Source organism: Oryzias latipes, chromosome 16 (genome assembly GCF_053564925.1).
Source record: "Oryzias latipes strain Hd-rR chromosome 16, Olatipes_Hd-rR_3.1".
Taxonomy (NCBI): Eukaryota; Metazoa; Chordata; class Actinopteri; order Beloniformes; family Adrianichthyidae; genus Oryzias; species Oryzias latipes.
In genome coordinates, this window is record NC_136252.1 from 31,502,270 (window position 1) to 31,514,790 (window position 12,521).

A 12,521-nucleotide genomic window follows, 5' to 3' on the forward strand; every position below is an offset into this window, starting at 1 on the left:
CTTTTTCCCTCCCCGCAGACTTTCTTTTGTCTCTGTCTGTAATCTCAGCCTGTCACCTCTCTGTGCGTTCAGCTGCCGTTCTAACCCCCCCCCCCCCCCTCGCCGTCTGTCTCCTCTCCGTCCGTCTCTTTCATCTGCCAGACGCTGGATGATCTGGAGCAGAGGGTGAAGGAGGCAGGCATCGAGATCAGCGTTCGTCAGAGTTTCCTCACCGACCCGGCTGTTGCTGTCAAGAACCTCAAGGTACTTTGATTAAAAATTCACCTCAGCTGCTGGTTGACTCCCCCCCCCCCCACCCCACCCGCCCCCAGCTTTCCTTCTGCTCCAAGCTGCATTAGCATAGAGTTGATTGGATCTAGGAAATGAATGCAGCGTGTTAATTATGAAGCAGCAACATGTGCCGTCCTGTGAAGCAGCAGGACCTCAGATCTGTGTGCTTCCAGATAAAAACCTCCTTCTTTCAAAATGAAGAGAGCTTCTCAATGACTGCTTTCAGCGCCAGGACGCCAGGATCATCGTGGGGCTCTTTTACGAGACCGAAGCCAGGAAGGTGTTTTGTGAGGTGGGTGCCATTTCGTGCTCCATCTCTTCCAACAGGCATGTCCGTTAGCAGAAACTCAGCTCAGTAATTAGTCGTTTGAATGCCTGAACGAATACCTGAGAGTTATGCAACACGACCCCCACCCCCTTACTGCAGGTGTACAAGGAGAAGCTGTACGGAAAGAAGTACGTCTGGTTCCTGATCGGCTGGTATGCTGACAACTGGTTTAAGATCAAAGATCCGGCGATCAACTGCACAGCCGAGAACATGGCGGAGGCTGTGGAGGGTCACGTGACCACCGAGATCGTCATGCTGAACCCAGAGACCGTCCGCGGGGTCTCCAACATGGTGAGAACTATTTCACTGGTCGTGTCCTGGACCCCAGCATCAACCCGCTGAATGCAGCTTTCAGGTTTCTGCGCTGCCGGATTTTTTGTTTTGGATTCCAAATTTATCTGTTTGTGCTTCCAGACTGTAAATAGTTTGGAAAGATCATCCTAATGCGTATCTGTCAGAGTCTCTCATCCGTGGCATCGTGTCAACAAACACCTGGATGCTACAGACCAGCAAAGCGCATAATCTGGCATTTGATTACCTGCACCTATCTGCCTCCTTCCCTCCATATGGAACCAGAAAAGCTGCTTTATGTTATTAAAGCACATTTCTTAAGTTTATTGCACAAAGATGAGGCTGTTTAAGATCATATTGAAACATGGTAATGACCTAGCTCTTCTGTTCTCTTATTGAGACTAAAAGAAAAAACAGAGGATCAACAATTCTATGAAGTTCCCATAACAACTGTGCAAATTTAATGTAAATGCAGATTCATAACAAACAAACAAAAAAATGTAAATGGGCATAAAATCACAAAAAATGTTCAAAGCTGAATGTGGGATGACACCAGAACTGTATCCCCCAGTTGGCCTGTTTAGCTGAATTGATGCTCGTTTTTCAGATCCGTGGTCATCGCCTCCGGCAGACTTTGATACCTTTAAACCTCGAACTTACCAAATAAATGTGGGACTAAGGAGCCCGACTGTTGGCTGTTTTAGAGTCGCAGATTCAAAACTCAACTCTCAATCAAAAAGCTGCAGCCTGTATAGTTTAATCTTCAATGTAAAATGAAACAACAGTTTTGATCAAATTTGTTTATAGTACATTTTTTGTTGTTGTTCACCTTTCGGCACGTCCGATCAGGAGTCGCCACAGCGAATCAGCTTTCAATGAATTACGCAGGTGGTTTGGGAGTGGTTTGGGGACCAGCACAGTGAGGGACTTGGGACCCCTTGTGGCTAGATAGTCGGGCATGATGATCATCAGCAGCTTTCACCTGTAGTCGTTCACATAGACACCTCAGATCAAATTCACAGATCCATTACGTAGTTAAAGTACTTGGAAACACTGTAAAAGTACTTTTACTTTAGTAACAGGAAAAAGATTTTGTTAACCAGATAAATCTAAAAAAAAAAATACCCATTCATGATACAGTAATTCAGAACATTACATCAACCAGGTATTTTTATTTCTTACCAATAATTCTTTGCACCTGTAACAACTACAGAGATGAAAGATTTTTGTCTCTAGAATCAAATCAAACTTTATTTATAAAACACTTTCCATACAAGAATAACGCAAAATGCTTTACAGGCTTAAAGTCATTAAAAAAACAGAACTGTAAAATACACAGAGCTCTCTGCATCCAAAATTACGCATGAGCAAAACTCAGACTAGAAAAAGAAATAGAAACCAACGTGGAAAGTAGAATGAAAATCTGTTTTGTTTGGAAGTAAACCTGCAAACTCCGGTTACTTTTATTCCAAACCTGGCTTAAGGAGGAGAAGCATGTGTTCTCCATAGAAGAACACTGACAGACTTGTATTTTAATCAGCTTGATTCAGAGACACGGACTGTAAAAAGTGATCACAATCACTGTTACACCTTTAGGCAGCCGCTGCTGCATCAATGAGACAACGTTTGAAACTAGAGGGGATTATTTCCTGGAAAGCTCGGTTTCTGCCGTGTTTATTTACATTCTGCATGTTTCTAGCGTGGGGGCCGAGTGTGGGACCTCGAGAATCTTCTTCCTTTGTTCTGTAGATGTGTCTTGAAGCTTCTTTTTGGTCCCCTGCTGTGCAGAGAGAATCTGAAACAGATCTTTCTTGACTTTGTGTGCAGTCATGCTGCGAGTGAGATTGGAGTTTTAGTCTAAGGCACATTTATGGACTTTTGGTACTGAAACTAAATGCTAAAAATGTTCATTTTCAGGGACGGAGTAAAAAATCATATAGTTTTTATTTATTTATTATACTTTTATATGAAGTTAAGAATAGTTTCCAAGAAGTTAGTCTTGTTTTTCTGTGTTGCAGTTTAAGCTCTTTGGTTGTTCTTGGGTTATTTTTTCTTTAGCTGCGAGTTATTTTTAAAGAAAAGTTGAGTGCTGGGAGCATTAACGGCAGAGCTTCAGTGAACTACAGCTGACCTGGATCTATTTAATGTGCAGAACCCGCTGAGAATGCTGTGGATTACTGTCTTTAAGTATCAGTGGCTCCTGGTTTTGAGCGTCCTTTATCATTTTGCATGACGCTTGTTTAGCTTCTCAGGTTTCTGTCATTTCGCCGTGTTTTCCCTCCGCTAATCCTCTTATTCCGTCTTTTCCAAACCGCATCTCTCCCTTTGTTTAACCTTCTGTGGCTCTGCTGAACGGTTATGGATCATCATTTCATTTGTCTTGTTTACTCGTCTCCCCTTCAGCGTTTTCCTCTCCTACAGCACCCTCCTTCTCTTTCGCTCCATCAGCAGGTGTAGTTTGTATTCATGAAGCACCTGCCACTACCTGCTGATCCAGCTGCTGATGTGCTGCTCACAATTACAGGGAGACCCTCTGATTTTAGTCACTTTCTTTCAATCCGGTCTCATAAATCTGAAGTTGGATGACGTTGGATAAGCCTGAATGCCGGCCGTGCTCGCTCAGCAACACTGTCAGCCGGTTTCCAGGGGGCAGACTGAAACGCTGAAAGGCAGAGGATGTTTCAGCTTGATAATTGGACATGATTGAACTGGAGGTGTGTCGGCCCGATTTAGTCTGGAGAAAACCACAGAGACGCTTTGATGAGGTGTGAAAAGGTAATGATTGGTGTTTAATAGAAACGACAAAAACTCTCTTTTGTGAGGCAGGAATGCTTAAATTAACCCCCCCCCCCCCCCCCAAACCTCACCTGCAACAAAAACACGCAAATTAAGTGGATTTTCTTATCAGTGCTTTCCTCAGAAATTTTTCTCTGAGCTCATGGTTTTATTTTATCAAGCTATAACCATTAGCAGCAAATTACAAGAACATTCATGCGGGAGTTTTCAAAATAACTCAAAAACTTTCCATTTTCTTGGTTGTTGCGGAAAAGCCTCCCCACCTTTTGTTCCCCAGTTTGAAGCAAACCTGGAAATATCAAATGTTGCATATCTTAAAACTGGTTTCAGAAAGAGCATTTTCCTATTGACTTTAAAGACCCACTCCAAGGTGTTCTCATCTTGTTCTGTGGCATTTTTCAGATGATGGAGGACGTATATAAAGACAATTAAGCTTGAAATCAAGCTATCTCTTTATTCAAATCATTGCAAATCAGGAGCAGACAAAAATTTGAATTGCCTGCTCTGCTCCATTTTAATGCATCTTCTTGTGGATGACTAGATCCATAAATGTCTTTGTTTTCCTCATCTGAGCTGGAATGTGGCTCACAACTGTTGGATAGATGGATAGCTCCTGTATTGCTCTCCATTTTAGTTCCACTACTATTGTTAGCTTGGGCTGTAGGCTAGCGGGAGAGCGTGCAAACAAAGGGATGTTTGGAAGTGAGGGTGGGGTTGCTCTGTGCCAACGTTCCCACCTACAACTCAAAGGTGAATTTCTAACAAACTCCTGCCACTTTGCAGAAAATCCAAAAACGTTTTTTTGGATTTAGCCTAAAAACAGGAGAATCATAATTAAAAATCCACTGGAAGTGATTTAAAAATATATCACAGTATGGCTGTAGTGTGACTTTAATGTCTAAAAAATGTGTAAAACCTTTTGCACGTTCAGGGTTTTTATCCGGTAAGTGAACCCATGGGAGCCAAAATTTTGTTTCTTTATTCACTCTGTAGTTTTTTGTATATTTTACCCCTTTAATTGGTTAATTAGCAACACCTGGCTGAAGGTTTGACAAGCGCCGACTCGCCTGCACTCCAGCAGATTCAAACAAAAAATAGTTATTTTAATCATAAAGTGCTTATGTGAAGCGTTTCATGTCTGTGTCTCCGGAAAGTGCAGCTAATACCAAACCATCAGTTGTGGATCATTAAAGCCCACAATGCCCCTCAGGTGTGTAGCCAGGCTGTTGTACTGGTCTGGATCTTCCTTATCTAAAGGTCAATCATTGACACGTTGATGGAAAAACATATGTGGAGCTTTGTGTTTTTACTTCTGTATAGATTTACTGCTCCAGTCAGTAAATAAAAAAATCAAACTTTCCTTTTTACTCATAGGGACTACAAATAACTCACATCTGATGCAAACTTCTGCCTGAAAACATAAACGCTTCATCCTAACTGTCTTTGCAGTTACATGTGACAGAAATATGGAGAAGAAATGTAGATTTTTTAATTTGAAGTTCCAGTTTTTGTTTGAGATAAAAGAGACATATTTCATCTCTGAGCTCAGTTGATTTGAGACCAGCATTCAGTACAGCGAGTCCTTCAACAGGCTGGATGAACACGTTCCTCATTGTTGCTTGAGTGACATTTACAAACTGCAATCTTGCTGTTCACGTCTGTGTTTGATCCTTTTCTGAACAAAGCTAATCACCTGCAGGCTCCACCTCCACAATTTCTTTATGGATTTGTTTCAAATTTCTCCTCTGACTCTTCGAGCTGGCATATTGTACCAAATGTCACACTGCAGCAGTCAGCTGAGCTGGCACCACTCTGAATGCCGAGGGCCGTTTCTGTCGGGGAAACAAACTTTGAAAAGCTCAGGTTCCTTCTACAACGGGGAGGCCCGAGCAGCTCGTATATCAAAGCTGCCACTTTCCTTTCCGTCCAAGAAAATGAAAAAAGGTTTCAGCTGGAGTGCTACAAAAAAGGGCCTCAGTTTGACACACGGCTGATCGAAGCACCAATCTTTGGCCTGAACACTAACCGAGTCAAAACTCATTTATTACTTTGCCATTGGAAAAGGCTGGAAAATGTTTAGCTGCACACTTTGTGTACTTGGTCAGAAAAGGTTTCTGTGCATGAGGCCACTCTGCCGAAAAATGCTCCTGAAAATGTTGTATAAAACCTGCAGCATTTTGAGAAAGTATTGTTCTGAATCTTTTCTGAAACAAAAGAGAGACTCAAACATCTGCAGCTTTGCCTTCATGTCTTCTCATCTTTCCTTCCATCAGACGTCGCAGGAGTTTCTTGCTGCCTTGATGTCCCGTCTGGGGGGGAAGAACCCGGAGGAGACCGGTGGCTTTCAAGAAGCCCCTTTAGCCTATGACGCAGTGTGGGCTCTGGCTCTGGCTCTCAATAAGACCGTGGCACCTCTGAAGGCCAGAGGTCGACGCCTGGAGGACTTCAACTACAACAACCACGACATCACGTCCGAGATCTACAGAGCGCTCAACACCAGCTCCTTTGAAGGGGTTTCGGTGAGTCCAGAGGACGGCTGAGCAGTGAAAAGGATGCTGGGACCTGAATATTTTATGATCATTGCTTTGGGTCAGAGCAAACATTTGTTTTTTTGGGTGCGTTTTAAAAGGTTGCTTCACCTCTCAGGTGTCCTCGGTGTGAGGCGATGCATTAAAGGCTGAACTGTCATCCAGTAAAATAAAGGTTGCAGCTTATGGTGTGTGGGACCAGCAGGCAACGGTTTTGGTGCATCTTGGTCCACAGAGGTTCAGACAGTGGAGGCGGCACCTCTGTGAGCATTCATGCTGACCCTTTGATGGCGGTAAACTTCTAAGCGAGATGCTCCTTTCATACTTCAACCTGCTGTCTTTGCGTTGTGTCCTCACTGAGATGGCACATGTGAACACGTGATCACCGCAGCGACAGTTTAGCTCAGTTCATTTTGGTATCAGTCACTAAAGTAGGTGGAGGACTAACATGCGTTTAAGACAGTTTAAGGGATGTCACTTATGTGAGGCTGAAATCAGAAAATCAGACATGCAGAGGCTCTGAGATGTGGGCATCTGTCTGAGCGTGATGTCTTTGCTGATGGATGGATGCTGCATTTCAGTAAGTAAGGAGTGGTCCCCAACATTTTTCATGCCACGCACCCGTATATTATTGTCAGACAATACTCTCATGGACCGGCCTGAATGAGGTTCAAAGTGGGCTTTCGATTCCATTTTTTTTTTCTTTTAGCCTCCAGTTCTCCTTTAACCTTTGAGGCTAAGGTTTATCTTCATCCTCTGTAAAACACATCTGCAGCTGCTGTGAACTTTTATTTGGAAAATTTAATTTCATGTAGGAACCAATAAAATGTGATAACGGTTTTTCCCTTAACCTATAACCATCAAGGTGGAAGATACAAAATCAGACGCCAACTTCAGCCTCGTCTGACTTTTAGGGTGTAATGAATAAATATAAAAAAGTCACTGAAACTGGTATTTTCTAAATATAATAATAAACATGAATCCACAGTTTGAACAGATTTATTAACAGCATCCTTGTAACAATAAAAAGCTAGTTGATAAATATTCTGCTTTATTATTATAGTTTAATAATAAAGCACAAGAAAATCCATAAACGGAGTAGAATCTCCTGGTTTTTGTCTGTTAAATGCAGCTTTCTTTTATTTGAAAGTGGAAGACTCTTCTTCTGTTTCCTCTCTGGCTCTTTTCTGCCAAAAGAAACTTTGCTAGCTTGGGTGCTTCAATATAGCGGTTAGTGGAGCCGCTTTTAAAAAAGTAGCGGATGGATTTTCAACACAGCGACTTGACATTTCTCAAGAATGAGTCAGATGTAGTGTGAGGAATCCAGTAGTTTTCCAAAATAAAACTTCCTTCAAATTAGATTATAAAATGAAAAAAATGTAAGGTGTGTTTTTTTCTGCGCAGTACTGCTCCACGGCCTGGGAGGGTTGGGGACCTTTGGTCTAGAAAGTAAAAATATGATTGTGATTGTACGAGAAAAAGAAGGTTGGCCATTTAGCTATTGCTTGAGAGTGAGGCTTAATTGACGAGTGGCGTTTAGAGTGATGCAACAACCCCGTCTGTACCTGTGAGTTAGATCCTTCTTATTGAAAACACGCCAAAGTTTCACTTAAGATGGTCAGTCAGATAGGGAGTCACACTGACCACTAACTATAAGGCAGAACGCAGATTAAACGTGATCAGATCTAAATAAAATAAAGTGAAATCTCCTGGTAATTCCTATTGGCTCAATCTGCCTTTAAGTGGCTTGTTTCCAATGGACCAAATCTCTTTTTCTCACTCCATCTTTTTGTATCAGAACAAAGGCTGTTCTCCTTAAGTTTTCAAAAAACAAAATTAAACATCTTTGATCATTTCTCCTCTTCGTAACAACCTTCTGGGCTCCTGAGGCGTTTCAGCTTCATGACTATCGACGTTCTGGTCTCAGGCTTGGTTCAGGGTGAATTGGTTCCTTTTTGAGTGGGCGAACTGCAGAAATGTGGGGCGTTTTCACTGTCTCAAGTGTCTGTGGACTTCCCTTTCTATGATTCAGTGCAGCTCTGAAAAACCATAAGCCTCCATGTCACTGAGGTTCTCTGCTCGCGTTAGTTTCAACTGAAACCTTGTTTACCGTAAAGAATGTCCGGCAAACATGTTTTATCAGGAGGGTCCACAGACCTGCTGCACTGTTGGTTGTGAGTCTGTAACCTGACAGCCTCTTCTTCATCTCCACCTCAGGGCCAGGTGGTGTTTGACGCTCAGGGTTCCAGGATGGCAATGACCCTCATCGAGCAACTGCAAGGTAAAACGCACCTCTCCCCCAGAGTCCTCCCACTGCAGTCCGTGGGCAACAATAAATGTCACAGACAGATTTTTCTGATGGAGTATTGATTGCTGAACAGCCTGGCAGCCCTCAGTGTGCTGTAACTGCACCTGCTGGAACACAGCGACTCCAGGCTGGCCTCTAATTGGGCACACGCCTTTGTTTCATATGACATCCTATTTGTTACCAGCAGCCTAATGAGTTTTCCTGCACAGGATAAGGTGGAGGATTATTTCCTGCCTCTGTTGTCATTGGCGTCCTGAAGGAAGAGAATTTCTAATCGGGCTCCTTTAGCCTCACATTTGGTCTCCAGTTTCCTGCTGTGGTGTTGAAGTAATTTGAAATGAGACCTGACTGGAATCCTCGGATCGTTCTTGGACCTCATCAGTATTCTTGGTCAAAGCTGCAACATAAGCATTTTTTCCCCTTTGCTCCACCTTGATGCTTCAGCTTTAACCCATCTTTTCTTTCACCTTTTTGTTCTTTATTTTCATTGTTTGTAAATCTGGTAGACACATTGAAATAATGCAGTTTTCCTCCAATAGGTGGCAGTTATAAGAAGATTGGTTACTACGACAGCTCGCAGAAGAACCTCTCCTGGTTTGGGAACGATGTGTGGATAGGTAAGAGTCTGGAATTTTTCTGATTTGGATTGGCTCCCTTGAGCTTGGAGTTGCAGCAAAATCGTGCAAAACTGTATGGTAAACGCTTGTTCAGAAGCTTAATGCGCGACTTCATTCAACATGACCCCCCCTTCCATGAGTTAGCTCTATTTTCCTCAACTCTGCTGAACTGGCAGCTCTGAAAGTGAGTCAGGCCAGCGGATCATGTCCATCGCCCAGATACTTAAAGCCTGGAAGACCAAAAACCATGAGTGTTTGAAATAACAGGATCATCTGTTTCTTGAAGCCTTTAAGCCCGAGGCTGGTTTCTGAAATGTATAAATCCAGTGAGTAAATGCTATACACAACAGCGAATCAGCCAGCCCGGTCTCTGTGCCCCCACGCTGAACCAGAGCGCAGGCTGACAGACAGCGAGCTCCTGACTGCTACTGTGCCCAAAGTGAAGCTCCAGAGATAACAAAGCTTCACGCTCAGCAGCCTTCCAAAAATGGCAGAAGGTTTTGTATTAATAACAACTGTGAGTGCAAACTCACAGACGTTTATTCTCCAGACAGCAGAGCAGAACACTGAATCCAAAGAGACCTGCACTTATGAGGATGACAAGATATTATCTGTTACCAAGAATGAAAGAGTTTGATTTTTCTCTTCTTTGTGTTTGATCTTTACTTGGGGAACATATTTTTATATGAAGTCTTTGGCAAAAAACAGTGTTTTAAGTTGCAGCTGAATGAAGAACAGCGTGTCACCTGATCGGTGAGTTAGCTTCAAAGTACACCACAATGAAACGATGCATCTTCTATTCATTGTGAGTAATAGAACCCAGTGCATTAAATATGAAGGTCTATGTTCTGAATGTGTCACTGTCCACAGGGGGGTTCCACAGGGTTCTATATTAGGTCCCCTCCTATTCATTATTTATATCAATAATTTGGGACTAAATGCATCTGCTGATAAAACCAAGCTTATGTTGTTTTCTAATTGTAAGAAGATGCCTCATACAATTCCCACAGTGTCCACTCTTGAAGGAAACAACATAGAGGTGGTTCATGAGTAGAAATACCTCGGTGTATTGATTGATGAATCCCTCACTTTCAAACCTCATGTGGAGAATCTTGTCAAGACACTGAGACTAAAATTGGGTTTTTATTTTCGAAACAAGCTGTGTTTTTTCATTTGAAGTAAAGAAGCGACTTGTAGCTGCGACTTTCCTCTCTGTGTTGGATTATGGAGACCTTTTTTACTTGAATGCTTCAGCTCAATGTCTTCGAATGATTGACACGGTTTATCATTCTTCTCTGAGGTTCATTACTAACTGTAAAACAATGACACATCACTGTGAGTTGTATTCTCGAGTGGGTTGGCATGTCCTGGCCATACGGAGGAGGATTCATTGGTACACTTTCATTTATAAGGCACTGCTTGGACTACTGCCGACCTACATCTGTTCCTTACAGTCACAGAGAAGGGCTGATTCTTATTCTCTTCGTTCACATGATCATGTGTTGCTCTCTGTTCCATTTGCACCGAACTGGACAAAAAGGCTTTTGTCCACTCTGCACCTTATGTATGGAACATGTTGCAGAAGGACTGGAACTTGACAGAGTTGATTTCCTTGAATGTTTTTCAATTTAAACTGAGAGGTCTCGAGGCTGACTCCAGAACTTGCACTTGTTTTTCATAATCGGTTTGTTATTTCCTGTTATTTTGCTCTTTTTAATTATGTAACTGTATTTTTGTCGCTGCTGACTCCCTTAAAAAAAAGATTTTTTTTTTTTTTTTTTTTTTTTTTTTTTCCTTTTTTTTTTTTTTTTTTTTTTTTAACTTGTCCTGTCCAACAGCTAGGCAAACAGATGAGAGCTGAGGGCCTCTTGTGTTGGACATATTTTATTCTAACAAGAGGGGTTATTCATCTTCAGACAAACCAAAGGTATGTCTGAATAAACCCCTTTTGTAATTGAGGCCAAACTTTATTAATTTCAATCATGTTTGAAAATCTTTGGTGTTGGACCGGACGGAAAAGGAAAGAGGGGAACAAGAGAGAGGGACGTTAGAGAGAGGGGGGGGTAGGAGGGTGATAATAGGAGGGGAAGGGGGGTAAGACCATGAAGCAGCATAGAGCAGGCAGGTTTACTGGTTGTTTATCGTTACGGTACGGTTCAAATGTAGTACAAAAAGGGCGGGGCCTGTTCACACACACTCAAATATTATCAACACACCTGCTAGCCGCAGAAATGTCCACATGTCAACATGCACACAAAACAGATAGTGTTCACGAACGCATACTTATGCCTTTAAACCAACTAGTGTGAAATCTTTCATTCATTCAATCATGCAAACTATTAGTGCAAAGGTGAGCTAACACCTGTGCTCAGGTGAGTGTTTATGTTCTTCTAAAATGGATGGTGGAATGTGAAAAGAAGGAGGAGGAGCGCCCAGCCACCCCCACACCCATACCCCCGCCGCAGCAGCAGCGGCAGCCGGAATTCCCCCAGCGCCACACGGGAACAGGCAGGGAACAACCGCCCCCCGGGCGACCAAGACCGCCACCCAGGCCAGGGCCAGCAGGACCGCCGCGAGGCCCCCAGAGCCAGAGAGCAGGGAGGCGCAGAGGGAAAGAGAGCGCCGCCCCAGCCCAGCCAGGAAAGCAGCCCCCCGCCGCGCCGGAAGAGCCCAACGCAGGGCCCCACCGGAGAGGGACGCCCACAGCCCCAGACGAGCACCCCACCACCACCCAGGAGTTCCGGGCATCCCCCCGCCCCGACCCCAGGTACGAGCCAGGACCCCCCAAGGGAGACCCGCTCCGCACTCCAGGCAGCCACCCACCCGGCCCACGGTTGGTCCAGGTAGGAGCAAGGCAGGGGCCCGCCGCCCCCGCCCAGGAGGGGGGAACCCCGGGGAAAAAAGGGCGGCCCATAAGGGATGTTATAAATATGGCCCGACCAGGCTCGGCCATGTTGGAAGTTTGGCGGGGCCCAGCGCCCAGGGGCAAGGACCAGGACCCACCCCCCAGGGACACAAACACCCCCGGCTCAGGTGTAATATGAACCCCCCCACCGTGCGGAGAGAGCACCGCCGGGCCCAGGGAGCCGGCACCCAAGGGACACGGCCGCCATCGCCAAGGGGCCCACACCCCCCACCAGGGACGGGGTAGGGGACAGATGGACCCAGGTCCCACCTTCCTTGTAAAATGTGTGTGCGTGTATGGGTGTTTGAGAGGGTGTTTGTGTGCATGTGTGTGTGTTTATGTTTGAATGTATATATTGAAGGGGGAGGGGTGTGTGTACTAAGGGGGGTGCAGTTAAAATTGGCGAGTAGGGCACTAAGGGGACATCTCCTGATTACTCACAGTGATGTCCCCTCACCCTCCACACCAAGGGGCCCTA

The 12,521-nt window shown here is 44.2% G+C and overlaps 1 protein-coding gene across 1 annotated transcript in view; it reads left to right on the plus strand.

Moving 5' to 3' along the window:
- The window catches only part of gabbr1a (gamma-aminobutyric acid (GABA) B receptor, 1a), a 164,063-nt gene that overhangs the window by 53,909 nt on the left and 97,633 nt on the right, over positions 1 to 12,521 (plus strand). Inside the window, exons 10-15 of the mRNA XM_078932560.1 lie at positions 142 to 243; positions 497 to 562; positions 698 to 889; positions 5,959 to 6,204; positions 8,431 to 8,494; positions 9,061 to 9,138. Of these exons, the coding sequence (XP_078788686.1) occupies positions 142 to 243; positions 497 to 562; positions 698 to 889; positions 5,959 to 6,204; positions 8,431 to 8,494; positions 9,061 to 9,138 (748 nt within the window). The remainder of the gene's footprint in view (positions 1 to 141; positions 244 to 496; positions 563 to 697; positions 890 to 5,958; positions 6,205 to 8,430; positions 8,495 to 9,060; positions 9,139 to 12,521) is intronic.